We start from the raw sequence: 24,491 nt of genomic DNA, 5'->3' as shown, positions 1-24,491 counted from the left end.
TATCGCTGTAAAAATTCTCTCTATAAAAATTTCAGTCTTTTTTCTTTGCAGTCTATTTATTATCATCTTTACGAATTCTTTGACTTCACCACCTTCTTGGCACCACAACGCTAGCCATTGAGATATTAGTATAGATTCGGTTTTGCAATTTCATCCTCTTATCTCTATTTCCTCTGCCATTTCTTGGCTTTAGTTCTTATTGTATTTTATGCTTGAAAACATTTGAAGCTTACAAAGTATATCAGTTCCTTATTTTCTCAACTTTTTATTATCTAAGTGCCCTCAACTATCACTTTTTTAAAAAAAGAAGTGAAATACATAACAGAACAATACACTGTAATAAACTGACCACTTGTAAAATTAAGTTCAACCTGAAATCCCTCCCCACTTAACAGAGACCATCTTTTATAATTCACCATGCTTTAGTTTGGGCAGGGTCAGTTTATCAATGATTTTTGGATGTTTTAAACCACATGAGAGAAATACAGTGTAAGGTAAAATTGTTAATCTTGCAGAAGTTGTAGAATTTCCTGATGGTTAGGGAAATCAATGGCGGAGAACCTGAATCATGGGAAAAGTAGTTAATTAATTAGCACCTGACAGAGTTTGTTAATTTGGTAAGGATGATGATAAGACATATATGTTGAAAAGATAACTTTGCATATCAGAGTATTGTCAGAGGCTACTGGGAAAATTCGTAATGTTCTCAAATACTACAAAAAATGACCATTTTTTGATAAAAGATGTCATACATGATGGTATCATATACTTCTGTCAGAAAATTTGTAATGAAGAAAATGAACACTTGAGTCATTTTAATTCTAACAATTTTTTCATGCCTATTATTAGGTTAAAAAAATTTTAAGTAGTAAAGTGGTAAGTAATGTACTTGCTTCATTTTTAATTTCTTTTAGGAAAACAACTTTTTCACATTTTTAAAAAATATTTGTATTTATTTTATGCTGAATTTATTCCTGGGCACAAAGCCTTTTTTTTAAATTAAATAACACCAATTCTTTTCAAACTCTTTCAAAAAGTTGAAGAGGAGAGACTATTTCTAAAGTCCTCCTGTGGGGTTAGCAGTATGCTGATATCAGAGCCAAAGACACTAAGAGAAAATAAAATGACAGGTGTTTGAAACTACAGAAATAGAAAACTATAATAGAATACAATAGAAGAGAAAAGTACAATTTCTATTGTAGAAAAGTACAATATCTTTGATGAATATTGATACAAAAATCCTCAATAAAATAGTAACAAACCAAATTCAGCAGCATATTAAAAGGATTATACATCATTTTTAGGTGGGATTTATTCCTGGAATGCAAGGATGTTTCAATATATGAAAATAAATCAATGTAATAAACTACATTAACAAAATGAAGGAAAAAATAAAAAGATCATCTTAATGGATGCAGAAAAAGCATTTGACAAAACTGAACATGCTTTCATGTTAAAAACCCTCAGATATAAGGAAGCTACTTCAACATAATAAAAGCCGTATATAGAAATTCACACAGAACACCATATTCATGGGTGAAAGACTGAAAACTTTTCCTCGAAGATCAGGAACACGGCAAGAAGGCCCACATTCACCACTTCTATTCAACATGGTATTAGAAGTTCTAGACAAAGCAATTAGGCAAGAAAAAGAAAGAAATAGCATCCAAATTGGAAAGGAAGAAGTAATATTATATTTGTTTACAAATATTATCTTATATGTTGAAACCCCTAAAAATTCCAGAAAAAAATTTTTAGAACTAATAAATTCTGCAGAGTAGTGGGACACAAAATCAACATGCAAAAATTAGTTGTTCTTCTATACATTAATAATAAGTAATCTGAAAAAGAAATCTAGAAACATTACATTTTTATTTACAATATCATCAAAAAGAATAAAATACTTAAGACTCAACTTATTCAAAGAGGTAAAAGTTCCAATGATGTTTTTTGCAAAAATATAAAAATATGTCCTAAAATGCATATGGACCCTCAAGGGACCCTGAATAGCCAAAACAATCTAGAAGAAGAAGAACAAAGTTAGAGAACTCATACTTCCTGATTTCAAAACTTACTACAAAGTAATCAAAACAGTGTGGTACTGGCATAAATACACACAATATACTAATGAAATAGTATAGAGAGCCCAGAAATAAACCTTTGCTTATACAGTCAAATGATTTTTGACAAGGGTGCAAAGACCATTCATTGGAGAAAGGATAAGTTTTTCAACAAATGGTGCTGGGAAAACTGGATACCCACATGCAAAAGAATGAGGTTGGATGCTTACCTTACACCATATACAAAAATTAAGTCAAAATAGATCAAAGATGTAAATGTTAGAGTTGAAGCTATAAAATCCTTAGAAGAAAACACAGGGTAAAAGCTGTGTGTCATTGAGTCCAAATGCCATTGCCAACAATGATTTCTTTAATATGACACTAAAGACATAAGCAACAAAAAAATAACAAATTGGACTTCATCAAAATGCAAAAGTTTTCTGTATCACAAGATACTATCAACAAAGTAAAAAGGCCACCCACAGAATGGTTGAGAATATTTGCAAATCACATATCGGATAAGGGCTTAATATCTAGAATATATAAAGAACTCTCACAACTCAACAATTAAAAAAACACCCAATTTAAACATGCACAAAGGACTTGAATAGACATTTCTCCAAACAAGATAAAAAATGGCCAGTACACACATGAAAAGATGCTCAACATCACTAAGTATCAGGAAAATGCAAAATGAAACCACAATGAGATACATCTTCATACCCATTAGGATAGTTACTATCACAAAATCAGAAAATAACATGTTGGCAAGAATGTTGAGAAATTGGAACCCTTGTGCTCTGATGGTGAGAATATAAAACTGTGGAAAACAGTATGGTAGTTCCTTCAAAAATTAAAAATAGAATTACCATATCATCTAGCATTTCCACTTATGGGTTCTGAAATAATAGAAAATATATTTATTGGTCTCTGCCTCTAGTTCCTGGCACAGAGCTCCTAAAACCCTTGTAATTTCCTAAATGATAAGAGCACTAGGAGCATCTCTTGTTCTAATATTTGTCTTTGACTCCATCCCTGACACAGAGCTCCTAAAACCCTTGTAATTTCCTAAGTGATAAGAACACTAGGAGAATCTTTTGTTCTATTGAGGCAACTCTGGGTGGGCTCCTGGATGGCTCCTGGATGGGGGCTGGTCACCAGACAGACCAAGCCCTGATTAGAAGCTTGGAATATTTAGCCCTACTCCTTATCCTCCAGACAGGGGAGAGGGGCTGGAAACTGAGTTAATAATTGATCATGCCTACATGAGGGAGCCTCAGTAAAAATCCCAATAGAAGGAGGTTCAGAGAGCTTCCAGGTTGCCAATGACAAGGAGTGACTGGAGAGTGGTGCACCTGGAGATGGCATAAAAGCTGTGTGCTCTTTCTCACATACCTTTCCCTATGCGCCACTTCCATCAGGCTGTTCTTGAGTTATATCCTTGTATAATAAACTGGTGATCTAGTAAATGTTTCTCTGAGTTTTGTGAGCCACTCTAGCAAATTAATCAAACCCAAGGAGGAGGTTGTGGGAAGCTCTGGTTTACAGCCAGTCAGTCAGAAGTACAGGAAACAACCTGGGCTTCTAACTAGCATATGAAGTTGAAGTGAGGTTGGGTGGGTGTGCAGTCTTATAGGACTGAGCCCTCAACCTGTGGAATCGGATGTATCTCTGTGTTGACAGCATCAAATTGAGTTGAATTATCTGACGACCAGCTGACATTCCAAGAATTGCTTGTTGGAGGTCTGGGGAACCCTCCCACATGGGAGAAAATGAATCTCAGAACACCATTTATGGGTATACACCCTAAAGAACTGAATGCAGAGGTAAAAAGACATATACATACACCCCTGTCATTAACAGTGTTATTCAAAATAGCCAGAAGCTGGAAGCAAGCCAAGTGTCCATCAACGGATGAATTGACAAAAAAAATGTGCTGGATACACACAGTGGAATACCATTCACCCTTAAAAAGGAAGGAATTCTGACACATGCTATGGCATGGATCAACCTTAAAGACTTTATGCTAAGTGAAATAAAGCCAGCCACAAAAGTAAAATAGTGTATGATTCTACTCATATAAGGTACTTAGAGTAGTCAAATTCATAGGAATAGAAAGGAAAATGGTGGTTCCCAGGGGCAAGAGGGAGAGACAACAGGGAGTTGTTGCTTAATGTGCACAGAGTTTCACTGCAAGGTAAAAATAGTTCTGTGGATGGTTGGAGGTTATAGCTACACAATAATGTGAATGTACTGAATGTCACTGAACTGTACACTTAAAAATGGTTAAAATGGTCAATTTTATGTTATGCATATTTTATGACCATTTAAAAAAATTAATTATTTCCAACAAATAAACAAACACTAGCTACATGCAATAGCATAGATAACTATCACAATCATAATGCGGCATAAAAGAAATTATATTCAAAAGGCAATATATTTTATAATTCAATTTATATAAAATCCAAAAAAGACGAGGTCTGGCTTCCAGTAATGGTGGAGTAGCTTGTTGAACTAACACTCTCACAGATAACAATGATAAAATCTGCATAAAATATTATATATATTTATAGAGAATCATTTATCTATATGTAATATACATATAATAAATGTGTATGTGTGTGTATGTATAAATCTCTTCCAAAGCAAGCAGAACTGAGACAGCGTCTTCCCTTAAGTGATGGGAATTGCACCAGGAGATATTTGCAAGCTTGAGTCTTTTGCCTCAAAGCATTCCAAAATCTGTACATGGCCCAGACAGGGGAAAAACTACAGTCTTACTTGTAATGCTACAGGACATATTTTGGGGCTGGCAGAGTAGCTGGAAAGTTAGGGGAGAAATTCTGGAAGGGAGGGACACACAAAGAGGAAAATCTCAAAATATGTATGAATGTCTCCCCCCAACACACACCAAATTGGCAGATCTTTGAACAACACACATGCACGGTAGGCCCCAGAGGGCCTTGTGTAAACAACAGTTGGAAGATGAAAGACCTGAATGAGGATTTCAGCTATGCTCACTGTAAAGGAGACAGGATTGGAGTTTCAGTCCAGCCAAGTTAACTCTCTGCTAGAAAAACAACAACACTCTTCAAAGGAATACAATAGAATCCAGAGTCTCTATAACTATCATTCATGGTTTCCAGTACACAATTTTGAAAAATCATGAGATTTGAAGAAATAGGAAAATGTAATCCATATATGAGCAAAAGCAGGCAGTAGAAGCTATCCTCAAGGTGTTGCAATTAGCAAACAAGGATAAGAGAGTAACTATTATAAAGATGATCATGGTGGTAAAGAAAAATATTCTCATAATGAATGAACAGATGTTGAAACTCAGCAGAGAAATGGAAATTACAAAAAAGTACCAAATAAGAAGATGAAATAAAAAAATACTTTTGAGTTTACCGGTAGATGAGAAACAGTAGAAGAAACATGAAGATAGAGCAATAGAAATTATCTAGCCTGAAGAAAAGAATGTAAAAATTTTGAAGAAAAATGAAGAGAGCCTTACAACCTGTGAGATGATTGAGTCTCCAGCAGAGGGGAGAGACAGAAAAATTAAATGAGGCAGAAAGGTAAATCAATAAGTAATAGCATAACTTTCAAAATTTGGTGGAAAATCTAAAATTTTAGATCCAAGAAAGTCAGGAAACCCACAAAATAAAACACAAATTAAAACCATACCTAGGCACGTGATAGTCAAGCTGCTAAAATCCAAAGATAAAGGAAAATCTTGAAAGCAGTCAAGGAACTACATATATACATGGGAAGACATTACATACAGGGAGAAATAATGTGAATGATGGATGATACATTATCAAACACAAAAGAGACAAATCAATAACAAAATGACATCCTTCAAGTGCAAAATGAAAACCCAAAAGTCAACACAGGATTCTATATTTAGCAGAACTCACTTTCATAAAGGAAGCAGAAGCCACAATAAGAGACCGCACACATATTAGATAGCTAGAATAAAAAATCAAATTGCAAATACCAAGTGCTGGTGCGGACTAGGAGCAACTAGAACTAGGAATGCAACATGATAGTTGCATTTGGAAAACAGTTTAGCAGGTTCTTATAAAGTTAAACATACATTTATTATATGACTCAGATATCCCCCTCCTAGGTATTTACTGAAACAAATTAAAAACTAATGTTTAAACAAAAACCTTTGTGTGAATCTTTATAGCCATTTTATTCATAATTGCCAAAAGCTGGAAATAAACTAAGTGTCCTTCATCAGGTGAGTCGAGAAAGAAGCTGTGGTGCATCGGGACATTAGAATAGTACTTGGCAATAAAAAGGATAAACTCTTGATTCACACAACAACATGGATGAATCTTGGAGGCATTTCTCTAAGTGAAGGAAGCCAGATGCAAAAGGCTATATGGTATATGATTCCATTTACATGACTTTCTAGAAAAGGCAGAATTACAGAGATGGAAAGTGATCAGTGGTTGCCAAGGGATGGAGTGGGGGAAGCGGTTGACTACAAAGAGACAGTATGAGAGAATTTTGGGGGTGAAAAAAACAGCTCTGTATGGTACTGTAGAGATGGATACACGACCATAAAGTTGTCAAAACCCGTAGAACTGTACACCGCAAAGAGTGAATTTTACTCTGCAAATTTTAAAAATCAATCAGGATGCTGGGGAACTCAGATGGAATGCAGCAACAAATGAATCTCACTGTATTACAAGCACCTGACATAACCACACAGAAGGGGTGGGGGTGAAAGGTCCTGACCTAAGTAACTTTGGAAGACAGTGCTTTGACGGGATACTGTAAATCTAAAGTACTGGACAAAAACACTGTACACTAGGTGATAAATGTGTTTCTCATAAGGGTATGGATTAGCAATTCTGAAACTAGTTGACACATTAGTAAATATATTGTAGATAACTGGAGTTAAGTTTCTCACTGTTGGTAAAAGAAGTTACATATAAACAAAAGGAGAATGCTAGAATAAAATCTGTGGTGCTGGATTGGAGTTGGAAGTATCAGTATAAATCCATGTCTCTTTTAATATCTCTATCCAGATAGATAGTTAGATTGATAGATAGATGGATAGATCAACAGATAGATGTGTATACCTGAGTTTATATTCATACATACATTTCCAAGCTCTGCTGAGTGGGTCTAGAAGCAGTTACACTCTAGTATCAATGAGCACACCTAGCTCCCAGATCTGCATTTATATCATTCTCCAATAAAAAGAAGCAGGTTTTCTTGGAGAAGTGGCTAATTCTAGGGCTGGAGATGGAAAATACAAGATGAACCTGGAACACCTTGTAATGCCAGAAAGTAGGAAAGTGCTTTAAAAAAAACACAGAAAATGATGAGATGTGTCAAAAGGAATCAATCTGAAAGACTTCCCAATGGCTCAAGCTGGAAAATTGTGAGCAACAAAATAAATAATGGTAGCATTGGATTATTACCCAGAGAACAAAATAAATATCCATGCGTCTATACTGATATGAAATAGATTAAATAAGAAAGGAAGAAAGAAAGAGAAAAAAAAAAGAATGAGAGAAAGAGAGAAAGAGAGGAAGAAGGAAGGGAGAAGTAGGGGGGGAAATCTTCCTCACAGAATTCCAAATAAAAACGTGGCTGGATAGCATGAAATAGAAAATTGCCACTAGAACACCACAGTAATAATTACTGTGAGCAAGACTGACTGAAGAATGCAAAAACTGTGGGTGAAACTTAAAGAAGAAACAGTACATTTGCAGAGCCTCAAAGCATCTCCCTCCAAATACTTAAATTTTTTCTCTTAATTTCTTTAAAAGACCTATGACTATTTAAAGCAAAAATTATAACATTGTATTGTGGGATTTACAACATGGGTAGATGTAAAATTTATGACAACAATAACATAATGGACAGACATAGGTAAATGGAACTGTTCTGTAGCAAGGCTTCCATATTTTACATTGATTAAACTGGTGCACTATTAAGTCTAGGTAGGCAGTGACATGTTAAAGATGCATATTGTAATCTGGACCAACCACTAAAAAATGCAAAGGTGTGTCACTTAAATGCTAATAAAGGAATTAAGAAGCAAAAAAAAGGGTTTGTACAAGAATGTTCACAGGAGATGACCTGCAAGACGAGCGCACTGTAGGGCAACCACAGAGCAGAACGCCCTCAGCCATGCCAAGGAGCAAACGCTGACACACACATGCTGGGTGAGTCTCATCAACCTCGTGTTGAGGGAGGCAAGCTGGACAGAAAACAAAACACTTGGGATGATTTCAGCCAAGATGAACCTATGATGAAAAAACCAGAGCAGTGGTTGCCTCGGGGGAAAGAAAAAATTGCCTGGGAAGGAACAGGAAGGAGTTTTCTGGGGGTGATGGAACTATTCTATTCTTAAAGGGGTGAAGGTTATATGGGCATGTTTATTTGCCAAAACTGTACAGTTGAGAGTTGTGTCTTTCAGTGTGCGTACATCTTACACCCCCCACACACAAAGGACTAAAAGAATAATAAAGTGAGGTGGGAATGGGATGGAATGTGGATGAAACAAAATTGGCTGACAGTTAGTAGTTGTTGAAGCTGGGTGACGGGCCTACTATGCTATTTTGTTTATTTTGTATATTGTTTAAATTGTTCTGTAATAAAAAACTCGTATAAGAAGACAAACTCGATATACAGTGTTTGCTGGTAAGATATCGCTTACCTTTTGGGAGGAAGGAGGGAGAAATGGATTGTTGGCGCTGGAATGAAGCTGGTGCTAGTTCTTGGTCACACAAGTGTGCTCGCTTTGTAATAATTCTTTGAGGTTTACATGGATGATTTCTGCATATATTTCTGTACTCATGTTATACATCAATAAACATTTTAAATCCTTCATATTTGCACAAAGATCCTAACTCAATATCTCAGAATAACAGCAATGTTTTGTTTTAAAGTGGAACACGTTCACTCATGACATCATCAGATGGATCTATTAATGCCCTCATCCTTGCGTGGCCCCCTGGGTCTTTCCATTTTTGCCTCAATTTGGCAAGTGGCATGGCTTTGAGTTTTTATGATGGGTATGGGCCCTTCAGGTGGGCGAGGTCCAAGGGAAAGATCTCTGCAGCGACCTTGACCACGGGAACCAGAGGGAGGATCATGGCAACCTGGAGGGATGGAGGGGATGATAGGACAGGTGGCCTTGTAAAGGCAAATTCCAGAATCCCAGGCACCCAATATTTCCATTTTAGATATAGAATTTACCCTTCAAATACTGGCCAGGAAGTTTCCAGGAGGGCTGCAAGCATCCTCAGCAATAGCCAGGCTGGTGAGCCCCACCCCTACCTGAGTGCTGGCCTCAAGGGATGTAGCCCAACCACACTGCGCATACTCTGGGGGGTGGGCAGGGCATAGAGAGTGGTCATGGTATAGAGAAGAGGCGGAATAGAGAGTGGGGTGGAGAAGCAGAGGGATGGGGACCAGGGGCGGGGGGACAAGGTAGGAGTTGGGGCCCCTAGCTGTGTATGCTGGGAGCTTTTGTCTCTTAAACGCTCCCAGCTGGGAGCTTGCAGGACTGCAGGACTACAAATCCCAGGAGGCTGTGAGCATGGGGCGGTGCCTAACCCTGGGGGGAGGAACAGGGCTGTGTGCGCTTGGCCGAGGGACACACCGCCCTTGACTCAGGACTCTGGTCCTGCACCCGCTGCACGTGGACTGAATCCCAGAGGGATGCGACGGGACTAGCGGGACCAGGGAGTTAGGAGGATGTGGCGGCTGCATGGGCAGCCAAGGGCCTGCAGCGTGCAACTGGTTTTGTCCAAAATAGAAGTCGGACTCGTGCCTCTTCCACACCGCCTTCCTCCGTTGTTTGATTCCTCCTCCCACCTGCGTGCCTGTGGGTCTTTCCACAGCCCCCTACCAAGTCCAGGGCCAGGTGCTTCTCTAAAATGCTTATGGGAACTGGTTTGACATCCCAGAAACTTTCCACTTTGCCTGCTGCCCTCTGCCTTCTCCAGCCAAAGTGCCATCCTTTCATCAGCTTTTGAGAGAGATTCCCCCTTGTGGCTGGTCTTGCAAGTACAACTTAAGAGCTTTGCTGGGTGGTAACACTGGCTCTTTCTTGCCTTTTTCACAGGTGTGGAAGTTAAGGCATCTGTGAGGTTAATCACTGGTTTCCCCAGGATCCGCTAAGAGCAGAGGAGAACAACCCAATTCCCAGGCAAGTATCTAGTAGGCCATTTTCACCAACGCATTCCAGGGCAGTGGCCTCCAAAGCAGCAACCTTAAGACGAGAATAGCTTAATCATTTTGCCCTTTAGATTGATCACCTAATCTCAGCTCAGGCCTGAGTGGCCAGTCTCTCAGGGACACGAATGGCGACTCTGATCACTCAGGAAGAGACTAGTCATCCAGCTTTGGGAGAGGGATGTTCAAGGTAGACAGCACTTGGGCAGCATTTGAAACCCGTCACCTTTAACATCTCTGCTTTGGATTCTGGCAAGGTTCCCACATAAACATGCCTAGGGATAGTCAGAGGTACCATATTCTTTAAAAATTGATTAGAGTTGTGAAAGGAACAGAGCATAAAATATCTTGCTTATTTGCAAAAGATAAAATGCAAGCAAGACCTTCCTGTTAATTTTTTTCTGCTCATTCTCTTAGCTGTACTGTATGTTTGAATGCAGAAACAAAAAACTTGAATTGCCAAATTCTCTTTTCCTGAGATTGGTAAATTAACTTAAATGTCTTATTGAAACCTGTGGAGGAATGGTTAGCAGCTTTCATGATTTATGTCGTCCCTAAAAATCTGGGCGTTGATCTACATGAAAAAAACTCCCTGTTTATATTACACATCCCAATAGGTTACATTTCCGATTCCTGAATGTGGGATATTATCAAAACAACTGAAAAACCTGGTCATGGAAACTGGACCCTGTCACTTTGTCAAGAATTTGCCTCTTTATGAATTAATGACACATGAATTCTTTAACAGTTTTGTAAAGAAAGAATGAGAGTGTGTAGTGTCTCTGAATGTGGTAAGATAGGGAAGTCTTGTTAGACCACATCCTCGGGTTCTTCTCTCGTGTTCAATAGGCCCAGGTGATAGTCCGTGTAGTCAGGTGCAGCGCCGCTCCCCCAGCCCCCAGTGTTCCATCCTACTCTGGCCTGTGCCCTCTTCAGGGGGTTCTGATGACACTGGTCCACAAGTGTTGGAAGGAGACATTGTAACATGAGAATATTCATCATCTTAAAACAAGGATTAATGGAGAGGAAAGTCTCAGGGTGTGTGTGCTCTGATGCACTGCTGTTGGGGTATGGCCGCAGTGACAACTGTGCTCCCAGCAGTCCCCACAATAGCAGTCTCAGGCGTTTGATCTCCTGGCGCAACCACAGCAGCTGTTGACAGAGCTGGGAACTCATCGTGGTTCAGTGTCTTCCATCAGATTTTGTCGCTCTGACCCTCCTCTGCTTGCCCCATTCCCACGCCTATCCGCTGTGTTGATTGCTTTGTAGTTGTTTCCTAGGAGCCACTGTGTGTAACTCTATTTCACAGTGTCTTTAGGGACCCACTCTCACTACACAAGTCACTGTACAACAGCCCCTTATCCTGGTGTAGCCCATGTTTATCCTCTCCAGTGGAGCTGTGAAGAACCCTGCTTAGTCGGAGCTCCTCTCATTCTCATGCTGCTGGGGCTGCTTACGAAGCTGGGCATCTCATCTTTGGTCATCAACATTATTCTTTTCATCGATTTTCTGAAGTCAGAGACGACTTTGTTAATAATGTGACACTGATTCTAACAGACACTTTTATGTATCTTCCCCAACAGCTCTGTGAAGTAGGCCTGTGATCCCCATTTTACAGGGGGGGGACACTGAGGCTCAGAGAGGTTGAGTAGCTTCCTTCACTTCACACAGTTTCTTGGTACATTTTGAGTCTCCACCTGGAACTCCGCCTCTCAGGTGTGTGCACTTAGCTGGTGTTCCACTTTGTGCCTCTCTGCCAGCCTCTCCAAAGGCACACGCCCCATCCTGAGTCCATTTTCTGCTTGATGGCAGTCACCCTGCACAAACCGGCCCCATGCAGGGAGTGGATTAGTCGGGCATGGTCCTCCAGCTTACCCTGGGCAGGTTCTAGGTTTCTTGGGAGAGCTGGAGCAGTGGAAGATACTGACCATCACTCACCTGGAAGGTTTGTTATGTAGAAATACTCCACTGACTTTTTGCAGGTGTCATGTCTTCTTTGTCTTCATTGCTTCTCTGGGCTTTCTCTTACAGTCCGTGCTGTGCAGTAACATACAGTACAGAGACTGGGGAACATAATGTTGTTGCCCTGCACCAAACGGTCACATTACTCATTTTTCTAATTATGAAAGAGTTACATACTGTAAAAAAAGTGAAATTACCCAGATCTGTGTAGAGCAAAGTGAAACCTCCCCCATCCATCCCTTTCCCTGCAAACTCACTCCCCTACTCAGAAGGAACTATTGTTAAGAGTTTGCAGCTTATTCTTCTGGGCATTTCCTATGAATTTATAAATACACATAAAGTTTTTTTAACATAAATGACATAACTACATCATTTTGCAATTTGTTGTTTCCCAAACCATATATCATAGATGTCTCTCCTTATCAGTGCTCGCCACTCTAACTTAGTTTTTTAGAAGTTTTAGAGGTACTACAAAGAACAGGAATACCATGATCTGTTTATCTCTTCTTTGATAGAGATGGGATTATGTCCAGTTTCACTATTATACATAATGCTACAGTAAGATCCTTGCATGGAGTTTATTACACTGCTATTCAACTGCTCAATTTTCCTTGTTTCCTCTTGGTCAGAGACTATGATATATTTTTAACAATTTTATGGGAATTATTATTGTTATTATTATTATTATTTTTTGTGTGTGAGGAAGATCAGCCCTGAGGTAACATCCATGCCAATCCTCCTCTTTTTGCTGAGAAAGACTGGCTCTGAGTTAACATCTGTTGCCAATCCTTCTCCTTTTTTTCCCCCAAAGCCCCAGTAAATAGTTGTACGTCATAGATGCACATCCTTCTAGTTGCTGTATGTGGGATGTGGCTTCAGCATGGCCGGAGAAGCGACGTGTTAGTGCATGCCGGATCTGAACCCGGGCCACCAGTAGCAGAACACTTAACCACTAAGCCACGGAGCCAGCCCTATGGGAATTATTTTATAGGGAATTTAATTTTATCACTGAATAAAGACATTTATGGGGAAACTGGACTTTAAGGTCATCCATCTCAGTATTCTGGAGAAAAATCATGAAACTTAGAAGGTATGAGGCTTGCTCCATCACAATCTAACAAGTCATGTTAACAATTTAAAGTTGAATGTTTGAATAGCCACTACTCTCTCTGTTCAGAGGAAGAATGACTTTTTCTTGTCTAGAAAACATCTGACTCCAGGGGCTCTCAGTTGTGCTTCAGAGAGGGTAAGATATTGGTGTTGTATCTGTTTCTCTTCAGCTGTAGGCTGCATCTTCTAAAGATCATAGAATTGAACATGGTCCAATAAATGTATATGATTTGGGTCAAAAATTCAAAGTAATGAACCCAAGATAGGAATCCATAACTTTGGTTCTTAATAAAGAATTTCCTTTGATATCCTCAAGTCTCTGTGATTACTGTGTATACATGAATGAAGTATCCCTCTGTCCATTTCTTAAGTTGTTTCCATTGACTTTATGGATTTATCCTCTAATCCAGATTCTAAGTGTGAAAGAACATCTTGGTCCTTCAAAGAAAAGAAGCCATTGAAATTTGATTTTCTTTTAGCTCGCCATCCTACAAGTTTGAGGAATAAATTATCATGTAATGGTACAATGATTCTGAAATCTAATTTTTAATTAGAGGGGTGTAAGGTATGAATGAATGGTGGTTCATCCCCATGGTCAAGGGTATTGTACACGTGGACGTGTAAACAAGATTCAGGAAGCTGCTTCAGCCCTGTGACATCCCTGAGAACCACAGTGCAGGAGGATCTAGGCACACAGCCATCTGCCTAGATCTCCTGGGTTACATGTAGATCCAGGGGTCTTGAGAGTGGTGTCAGAGCAGCTAGCTTTTATCTATTTCTCCCCTTCCTTCTCTCCAGCTTATCTCAAACAGTCCTGACTATCATATTTTAAAGACCAATTATAGTTATTTACATGAGCTGCTTGTTCATTACTGCAGAGTAATAATCAGGCATACCATTAAATATCATTTAATCTACCTAATTAAATTTGTTGTACCTTTTGATTGATTAGAACACTAAAGTTAATTCAGAGTTTGATATTCACCAAATGTGTTAATCTGCTTACAACTGCCATGTGCCTCATTCCTCTTAGAAGTGTATCTTTGGCCCATCACAAGATTTTAATGAATCAAATCATCATAAATTAAGATAATGTACTGTCTTTTGGATGATCGGGAGGCATATGGGTCCATTTTGGAAATATGCCCATCTGTCTTTGCTCCCCATGGGAAGTTTCTGGTCACTAGGTCTCCAGGTGGCTTGCACAAGCCCTAGGTCTATAAAGCTTGGTGCCTCTCCTTCTAATTGAGGTAGAAATAAAAGAGGTCAGAGAGACTTATTAAAGTTTTGGTTGTATGAAGTCTTCAATGAAGACCATCCATGCATATTGTTCTGGATAGCTCTCTGTTCCTAAGACTACTAGCTACTTTAAGGGCTTGTCTGGAACTGTCAATGGTCTGATATTTTCCCTTACCTGCAAACGAATAAGTTAGCTACCATGGTCTTACAGATGCTGGCAAAAGATACGAGACCCATGGGTCAGAGACACAGGACTTAATGACACAGCAATGGCAGTGGCCAGAGTATCAACATTTGCACTGGTTCACTAAATCCCACTTCCTGCAGGATGATACACAGTGGGTCAGGAGACATGCAGAGGGTTGCAAGAACTCAGAGCTTAAGGAACTCAAATCTTCAATAAGAGGCAGGAAATCTGCTGACCTTTGGTTTGGGGAAAGGTGTTATTTTTATTATACTGGGGAGTAAGCAAGCCTGCCTTTTGCTCCAGAGGAGGCCACTATTTCTATCTTCCAAGGTTGTCAGCTCTACACACATTCTTGAAAAGATAACCTGGTTTTACTGGCTTTCAAAGGTAAGCTTGAATGAGACTTCATCATCATTCCGTTCTTCTGTTACCTTTATTGAGATTGTCCAAATATGCTTTTTTCTCTGTAAAGTTCACTAACTTTATTCATACATAAGCGTTGCTTTTGGTTTTATTTATTAAGTTAAAATTTTCTTATTAGAGCAAATGAGGAAACTATTATGGGTTGGATCTGAAGGTATGCTTTTCCAGGAAAAATGTGAAAGAAGATCGGTGCTCACAGAACTTTGCCACAAGGAGTTGATATCAACTTAAATGATTTTGATTTGAATAGTGTTTTGTACAACTTTCTTCCATCTTACTTCATCCTCTCTGCTTCCTGTAACTCTCATATGGGAATGAGGCAGTTTCAGGGATTCACTGAACTCATTTACAATATTAAAATGGTTTTTTCTGTTGTTTTTTTTTTTTTATTGAGGTAAAGTTAACATACAACATTAAATTAGTTTCAGTGGTACAACACAATGATTCAGTGTTTGTATAAATGTTGAAATGATCACCACAATAAGTCCAGTTAACATATGTCCCCATACATAGTTACAAATTTTTTTCTCTTGTGATGAGGACACGGCGTACTTCAAGGTGCAGAAGAATCAATGATGATGTCATACTTTTCCATATACAACTTGATGAATTTGGACATAAGTATACACCCTTGAGACTGTCACCACCATCAAGGCCACAAACATATCCATCACCTCCCAAAGTTTTCTCTCACCTCCTTTATTACTATTATTGTGTAGTAAGAACTCTTAGTATCTACACTATTAGCAAATGTGATGTACGCAATACAGTCTCGTTAGCTGTAAGCACTATGCCATATCCTAGATCTCCAGAACTTATTTATCTTGATTACTGAAACTCTGTATCCTTTGATCATCAGCTCCCCATTTCTCCATCCCCTTAACCCCTGGCAACCACCATTCTAACCTCTGCTTGTATAAGTTTGACTATTTAAGATTCCACATATAAATGAGTATTTGCCTTTGTCTGTCTGCCTTATTTCACTTAGCATAACGTCTTCTAGGTCCATCCATGTTGTCAAAAATGGCAGGAACTCCTTCTTTTTTCAAGGTTGACTAATATTCCATTTCTTTATCCATTCATCCGTCAGTGACATTTAGGTTACTTCCATATCTTGGCTATCGTGAATTAGCTACAATGAACATTAGAGTGCAGGTATTTCTTTGAGACCCTGAGTTCAATCCTGTGGGCATATACCAGAAGTGGGATTGCTGGATCATATGCTAGTTTTCATTTTTGGAGTAAGCTCCATACTGTTTTCCATAATGGTTTTACTAGTTTACATTCCCACAAGGGTTCCTTTTCTCCACATTCTCAAAAACATTTGCCATCTTTAGTTTTTTTGATAATCGCAGTCTTAACAGGTGTGAAGTGATAGCTCATTGTGGTTTTGATTTGCATTCCCTGATGATTAGTGATGCTGAACACCTTTTCATACACCTGTTGGCCACTTGTATGTCTTCATTAGGAAAAGTCTACTCTGGTCCTTTGCCCATTTTTTAAATTGATTTATCGTCTTGTTATTGAGCCAACACGAAAAAAGAGAACAAGATTTCCAGGCATTATGGATGCTTCCCAGTTGATACAGATGGTTTTGTATTTACAGTGGTACCAAAAGATCATGTTTCATGCTTTTTCTTCAGCTTGTTATAAGACCAGCAGTAGCTGCGGCATGGCAGATAATTGGGATCTTCTGGGTTTGGAGGTTTACAACATAAATGAGTGGTAAGGAATTTTTTATTATTCCAAGGAAATTATTGAGATCATAGTCCGTGGAATTCAGGATTGATAGGTGTAGGAGGAAATTAAGGTGAGGATCGGTGATCTGGCACTACTTCTGATCATGAGGCACAGGTATCTACTGTATGAGTGTTTGAATAAAAATATTAGAGATCAGGAATTTGTGGTGGGTGAATATGTTTTCTGAATTATTTACTTTTGAACATAACCATTTGGATTATGTGAACATCTGGGATATGGGAGTAAGTCGTTAACAGGGGGTGGTTGATAATATCACTATTGATTTAACTTCTATGAACACCAAGTGGTCAATGGATTAAGCAAATGAGTAATCAGAAAACACAGAAATGGTAGGATTTGGGATTTAGTAAAGGACTGGGGACCGACTGTCCTGAGAGAGAGTGCCAGGACTTATGAGGTTGAGAGTGACAAGGACAAGAAAAGAATAGAAACACACTCAAACAAGGAGGGGGTGTTAACAGGATGGGGGAGGAGAAATGATCTGGAGTAGCCTTGAGTTTTGACCTTGAGCTTTCTGTTCTTGATGCAAATCTGCCTGATGACATCCCGGGACACAGGTCAGATCTATTCCCAGAGGATAGAGGGAGGGTGGAAGTACAAAACAGCCAGGATAATTGTCCTAAAAAGGCAGGCTTCCTTTATCATTTGTCTCAATTTCATGATTTACTTTTGTAGGGTAAGAGGAAAAGAAGGATGATAGCCACGTCTTCACAGAGGAAGCAGCATAACTGTGGGATCCAGTCCAAACCAAAGCCTGGTTTAAACATCTCCATCCCTATAAGGATGTCCAGTGACATATTCAAGAGGCTGGGTACTAGAATTCCATCCCATCCTGGCAATGAAGGGTCTCTGGGAGGACACCTTGGACCAGCCCCACCAGGTCTGCTGGCCAGAGAGACTGCAAGGACTCCAGGCCTGCAGCAATGCAGGACAACTGGTAACTCCTTTCAAGCTTGCCAAAGGGTTGCAAAACCTAGCACCTAGTCACACAGGTGAATCCCTGCCAGGTGTGCTCGCAGGTGGTCTGCACTCCAGGTCCCATGCCCACTCCTGCCGGTCTTCAGATTTGGCAGGGATGATTCCAGGAGCTGATCTGGGCATTCCACAGCTCCACTGCCAACAATTTCTGGCGACTGAGGAAGGTATCAGGAAGGAGGAAAGGGCAGTGAAGAGCACAGGAGAGAGACTGGTGATAGCACTGATGGCGGACAGACTTGCTAGTGAGGCAGAGAAAGTGAGGGGCCAAGAAGGCCGTCTTGACAGCAGATGAAATGGAGCAGGCACCTCAGTGAGGTCTCTTGGCAGCATCCCAAATGTTTTTGTGCTTTGAGCTCTTGAAACTTTGAAATATAACAATACGTTTCTTTTATTAAACTCTGCTGCGTGAAATAGAAAATATAGACAGTGGTTTCTTTCTGAGGTGAGAGGTTGAGTTGCAGGTGAGGAGAGAAAGATCTTCCTTTTTCATGCTGTTCTCTCATTTTCCTTTACTATGTACTTTATTTATTTGTACTTTCAAGTCAGCAGCGAGTTATCAACGTCACAGGATGATTCAGTTTTTCCCCATACAGTCACAGTAAAACCTACTTAAAGTGGATTATTCTTTTTGTGTAATATTCCAATAGATTCCAAAATATTATTTCCAAAGCACTTCGATGTCTATGTTCTCAAATTAGATATTTACTTCTAGGTCTCCATTTTTGTGTTCCTTCTTGCATGCTACTTCAGAGTTGCATCTAAGGAAATACCAGATTTCCCTCAGTATTTTAGATCCATATGTGTTGGAAATTTGATTCATGAAGATGGACATGGCAGCTGGGGGATTATGCTATTATCAAGAGACCATTTTTCGGCATCAGTAATCTGACAAGAACTCACTGCTTGTTGAGATTTAATTGACTATTTGAGGAATCAAGCTTTCACTATTGGTACTTCTCTTTCTCTTTGGAGGGGAAGTATTGCCTTCATAGTCTTTCCATTACCAAACCACTTTCCTGGGTGGCTGTGCCCTGTCAGGAAGGGCCTGGGATGCCGGGAACCAGGATTCATCCTCAGCTTCTGCCTGTCCTGAGAAGGCTTCCCTGGCAGAGTCCAGCCTGTGTGTCTGGGTGACACTTGCAGCCATCAGAAAGGAGGCGATAACTCACAAGTGCCAAGCGATTCATCTGGCTCTTGTCTTACAGGGTGTTTCCAAGGGATGAGGTTCAAAATGCCACTTGGTAACCCCTTGAAAGCTCCTGGTCACGGGGTGGGTTCTCGGTGTGAGGTCAGAGCAGTGTCTATTCACCACCAGATGGGAAGCATTTCAGTATTTTAATTGCTAAGGCTGTGTTCATGCACGACCATGGATCATCTGTTCCGTGGCATTTCCTGCTGGACCACCCCACACCCCTGTCATGCCTCATCTTTCAAAGCTCCAAACAGGGTTCACAACCCATCAGGTGGTTGTAATGTAACCACAGCGCAAGACAGGGGAAAAAAACACAACCACCCAAGGGTGACACACTTTAATGGTTCGGGCCAAATTGCCCCATTTGGACAAGTTGGCAACATCAACACTGAGTATGTAAACTGGAGGACTGTCTAAGACCATGGACCTCAGAATGACACGGCCTCAGATGTCACCTGGACAGCAAGGGACAGTGTGGGGTCACTCACTGGTCAAGATTATGGTCCCTTATCCTGGTAAAGCAGAGCTCACCCGGGATCCATCAGACCAAGCCAGGGAGGAGGCTGGGAGCCTTCTAGGGAATTTCTGCCCTAAAGTGAATGGCATAAGGAAGGCAGTTGTGCTGGAAATCCTGGTTCACAGAAAGAGGTCGGTCGTGTTTATGGAATGAGGCCCAGTGGTAGACTTAAAGCTGCGTCACAGATCTTTCCCATTGGATACAAAACAGCAGGAAACAGATTTCACAGTCCTGGACATGGACCCCAGCAGGATTCAATTCTAGGTCAGTGGTGAACATGGAGGCACTAGAGGGGTATCAGGAGGGAAAGTCCTGTCTGCCTTTAGTCCATTTGCAAATCACCTTTGCGGGCCTTGTCCTCTCCACATGCATGTTTTGATCTTTTTACATTGTTTTCCCCACTTACAGCTGATGCAATTCCAGAGATTGAACTAGAAAACTACAAGTTCCTAAAATTTGGTCAAAAGAAACCTCAACAGGAGAAGCAGAAAACATTCCTTCTTCCTCCAGAATGTAGAAAGGCACCCCCTGCCTATGGCACGACCTGGTCCTGGGTAGTGCTGTTTTAAAGACATCCACATTTCAGTGGTTGTTGCTTTGCCTGTGAAAGTACCATTAACCTTTAAATCCCAGGAGAACGGGCCGGGGACTGTGTCCGCCCCTGGAGCGGCTGAATGATACTGAAATGAACTTGTTCTCGGAGTTAGGGGGAATTGGGAGTGATGTCACTAGCCAAAAAGGGGGCTGGCCTTTCTCCCTTCTCCAACATACAATAAGTTGATGACTCAGAAGAGTTCTTTTTTTTTTTTTATAATTTTATTTATTTATTTTTTTCCCCCAAAGCCCCAGTAGATAGTTGTATGTCATAGTTGCATATCCTTCTAGTTGCTGTATGTGGGACGTGGCCTCAGCATGGCCGGAGAAGCGGTGCATCGGTGTGCGCCCGGGATCCGAACCCAGGCCGGCAGCAGCGGAGCGTGCGCACTTAACCACTAAGCCACGGGGCCGGCCCAGAAGAGTTCTTGATTCAAGGAGAAATGTGAGATTCTGTGTCTCACTCACATGCCTACAGAAAGCGACAGAACCACACCACAACTCCCAAGCTGTAAAGGGAACAGGACTTTAATATAATATTCAAATATGTCATTTATTATTTACAACAAATAACCACTGTCTCTCCCCAATGGGTGAGTAGGTGCTGAGGTAGAGATGTCAGGGAGCTGGGATGGGGTCATCCCTTCTCTCTTGGGCTTCAGGGGACCCCAGGAATCAGCTTACAATGCTCCCCTTCCCATCAAATGGGAGGAGCTGACCCTGTGCATCGCAAGCATCCCAGCTGTGTCCCCGCTGCTGAGGATGGGGCTGTGATCGGCCACTGGTATGGGGTTCGGGGTTGGGGCCTGGGGGCTGAGTAGAAGAGTCGGGTTATCTTGCGTGGCCTCCCTCAGAATCATGGCCCCCCACCATGTCCCCACTGCACTGGGTGCTCCAGACCCTGTGCTCAGTGCTGTCAGCCACCAGTACCCCATTTGTCCCTGCCACGTGAGCGATCATTTAGTATTACCTATTTCACAGAGGGGGAAACGGAGTCTCAGGAAGCTGAAGAGAGTCACCCCAGTCACAGGACTGGTCAATAGTGGAGCTGGGATCCCAGTGCCAGCTATCCGACTCCCCAAGGCCACGCTTAGCCCAAAGCCTTACTGAACCCCTAGGAGTCAGTCACCCCGGCCCAGACACTCACTCACCCCTGACCTTGATGATGGCCGGTTCTTCTTGGCCTTGCGTACTCTGCAGGCCAACTAGGTCTAGCGCTCTGGCTGGCAGGACAAGGTGTAGCTACAGGACAGAGAGGCACCTGTGAGCCTACCAGGAACCACACCTCAGGGGTCCCCCCACTGCCTGCCCAGCAGCTGGAGTCTGGGTGTCCCAGAGATCACCATGTAATCAGGCCGGGGGATGAGTGGGGCACCATGGAGACAGGCTCTCTGGACTGGCCAACAGGGAGAGTCCACCCCTGCCCTCACCCAACTCCTGCCCGGCCTCACCTCTCATTCTCATTGAGCAACTCCATGTCCTGGAACGAGGCCCCAAATCGCTCCCTCGGGCTCTAGCTTGTAATTCTTTGCAGCCTCCTGGAGCAGCAGGATCTCCCTCATGACTCGGTATTCCTGGGACCAGAGGGAAGGAGAGGATGCAGACAGGGCCTGGGTGGGGGATGCTGCAGGGGTCTTGTTGGAGGTGAGGAGTGGGGCAGGGGACCAGTCCTGGAAACCATCCTTCCCTCCAGTTCCATCCAGGATCTACCAGTTCTCAGAATGGGAATAATCAGCCCCTCCTCCAGGAAGATTTCCTTGATGCCATCCTCCCCTCAACCCACCCGCCAATTGGATGGGTCTCCCACTTCTCTGGTATCAAACTCTTCCACTCAATGTAAGATACAGCGGGTGAAGCCAAGGACTGTTCTGCCCAGAAGGTCTCTGATTTCCACCTCCTTCCTCTCCCCTGCAGGGAGTGCCACAGCTGCTCCTCAGTACTCTTCTCAAGGTTGATCCCATTCCCCTGGAAGGTAGACAGCCAGAGTACATCAGACAAAGACCCCTAGCCTGACTAGCTCCCTATGCCCACCCCTTCTCATGTTGCACTACTGCCAGATCCCCAGAGGGGGCCAGGCATGCAGAGAAAACAGGACTTGGACCTAGGCTTGCCTCTGGGCTCCAGAGGAGGAGGACATGGGGGTGTAACTGAGGGACCTGGCAGCACAACTCTCTCTGATGACAGACTTGGAGGCTGAGGCTTCAGGCAGAGGGGACTGCTCAGGCACTTATGTGCTTCCTGACTTGGGGGGGGCCGACTTCTTTCTCCCTTCATGGGCAACATGGGAGTTACAGGCTGAGTCCAGCTCAGATAAAACCTCACGCAGCTCTGCCATCAGGCAACTCTGAGCTTCCCCAGCCTGGGTAACTGGAATGGGTTTCTCTGGCAGAAACTCTGTTCACTCATCGCTAAAATAGGCCTGATGCCCCAGCTGCCAGCGGTGGCTGCAAGGCTTTCATGAGAGGAGATGTGCCAAGTGCTGAGAACTCAGAGCTCAGTTCGGGGGCTCCCGCATCCCAAGGCTCAGAATCCTGGTCCTTCCTGCCTAGACCTCAGGTGCACCCACCTCGAAATAGTCACCCATCACCAGGTGCAGCATCAGCAGGTCACTGAGCAGAGTTCCAAGATAGGGGACAACACCTTGTGACATCGGGGTGTGGGTGGGATGAACCTTTGCTCTCAAGTCGACCCCATGTAGACCCTCTCCTGAAAAGTCCCCACCCTCAGCCACCTGGCCCACCCCAGGGTTCCCACGAGGAGCAGCCTAGGACCCTCAGCAGCCTCCCGTCAATTCCTACTCCCTTCACACCCCAAGAACACCACACTCCTCCTCCTCACCTCCCAGGGCCGGCTTCTGGCAAATCACAGGGTGTGCAGTCCCTTGCCCTCCCCAAAACACACTCATCCTGCACCAGCTCTTCCAGGCCCTCCTCTTGGTCACTTCTACTGGGGGATTCAGACACTGTGGCACCAAGATGAAGGGCCCTCATCTTTTGATTTCAGGCCTCCAGCTGGGAGCACAGAGCCCCTCCCCCACAGGCACACTAACCTGCCGCTGCTGCTGCTTCTCCTGCACTCTCTGGGGGTTGCTCTCTGGGGGAGCAAACGTGGAGGGCCCCTCCTGCCAGGGTCGAGGACAGTGTCAGTGAGGCCATACTCCCCTCACCCCATTTCTCTCCAGCACCACTGGCCTCCGACACTGGACATCTGACTTGAGTCAACTGGTACCAATGTCATTCCATCCTCCAAGGTCTTGTGATTCCAGAACAAGCCCAGCTCCAACTCTCACTCTGGGTGTGAGCTTGGGCTTGTGGCCTGGCCTCCTTGAGCCTGTTTCCTCATCTGGAAAGTGTGAGAACTCCAGCTACCACACAGGTTCTCATGAGGACTCAGTGTCACAAGACTGTCATCATTGTTCTGGCCCTCACCCCTCCAGGTGGAGTAGGCAGAAAGCTCCCACATTCCTTTCCTCCCTCTTACCTCAACACCACCCTGTGAGGCCTGCACCACACAATCACCATCCCTCCATTTCCCTGATGAGGAGACAGAGACCCAAACATAGGCAGTGTGTTGCTCAGGGGCCCACAGAAGAGAGGCCGCTTGCCCCTCTCATGCAGAGGCCCTGTTCCAACATCCTTGCCTAACCCCCAGCCCCACCACTGACAAGAGTCCTGTCCCCTGAGCTCTCAAAGCTTGGTCCTGGGCTGAGTCATGGATGGAGAGGACGGGGTGTCTTGGGAGTCTGGTTGAGTGGCTCCTGCCTGCCCCAGTCCCGTGGAGTGTCTGGGCCCCAGGCTGGGCCAGAGGCCAAGCCAAAGCCTTCTCCTCCCCAAGGAACGCCTCAGGACATTCCCCTGCACTGAATCCTTTTTTTTTTTTTTGTGAGGAGATCAGCCTTGTGCTAACATCTGCCAATCCTCCTCTTTTTTTGCTGAGGAAGACTGGCCCTGGGCTAACATCCATGCCCATCTTCCTCCACTTTATATGGGACGTTGCCACATCATAGGTCGACAAGCGGTGCGTCGGTGCGCACCCGGGATCCGAACCGGCGAACCCTGAGCCGCCGCAGCGGAGTGCGCGCACTTAACCGCTTGCGCCACAGGGACGGCCCCTGAACTCTTTCTTTATCCACTCAAGAACTGGACCTCCAAGGTGCCACCTCTGATCAACAGAGAAGGGGATGACAGGACATTTTGATTCCCCGTTTACATGAAGCTCCTAAGGTCCTTTCAGCAGGATCCACTAAGAATCCAT

The 24,491-nt window shown here is 42.8% G+C and overlaps 1 protein-coding gene across 7 annotated transcripts in view; it reads right to left on the bottom strand.

Moving 5' to 3' along the window:
* Nucleotides 1-24,491, bottom strand: part of LOC131398865 (ral-GDS-related protein-like) — a 144,706-nt gene that overhangs the window by 7,546 nt on the left and 112,669 nt on the right. For 2 of the 7 annotated variants that reach the window (XM_058532796.1, XM_058532798.1), the window contains 4 exons: nucleotides 23,287-23,358; nucleotides 21,689-21,811; nucleotides 21,389-21,479; nucleotides 8,066-8,338 (listed from right to left, as the gene is read on the bottom strand). In XM_058532796.1, the coding sequence (XP_058388779.1) occupies nucleotides 8,158-8,338; nucleotides 21,389-21,479; nucleotides 21,689-21,811; nucleotides 23,287-23,358 (467 nt within the window). In that variant the 3' untranslated portion in view covers nucleotides 8,066-8,157. The other 5 variants (XM_058532800.1, XM_058532797.1, XM_058532801.1 and 2 more) reach the window with 5 other exon arrangements.

The sequence above is a fragment of the Diceros bicornis genome, chromosome 36, assembly GCF_020826845.1.
Source record: "Diceros bicornis minor isolate mBicDic1 chromosome 36, mDicBic1.mat.cur, whole genome shotgun sequence".
In the NCBI taxonomy this organism is placed as follows: domain Eukaryota; kingdom Metazoa; phylum Chordata; class Mammalia; order Perissodactyla; family Rhinocerotidae; genus Diceros; species Diceros bicornis.
Note: the sequence above shows the minus strand (reverse complement) of the source record. Positions and strands in the feature narration are given on the sequence as shown.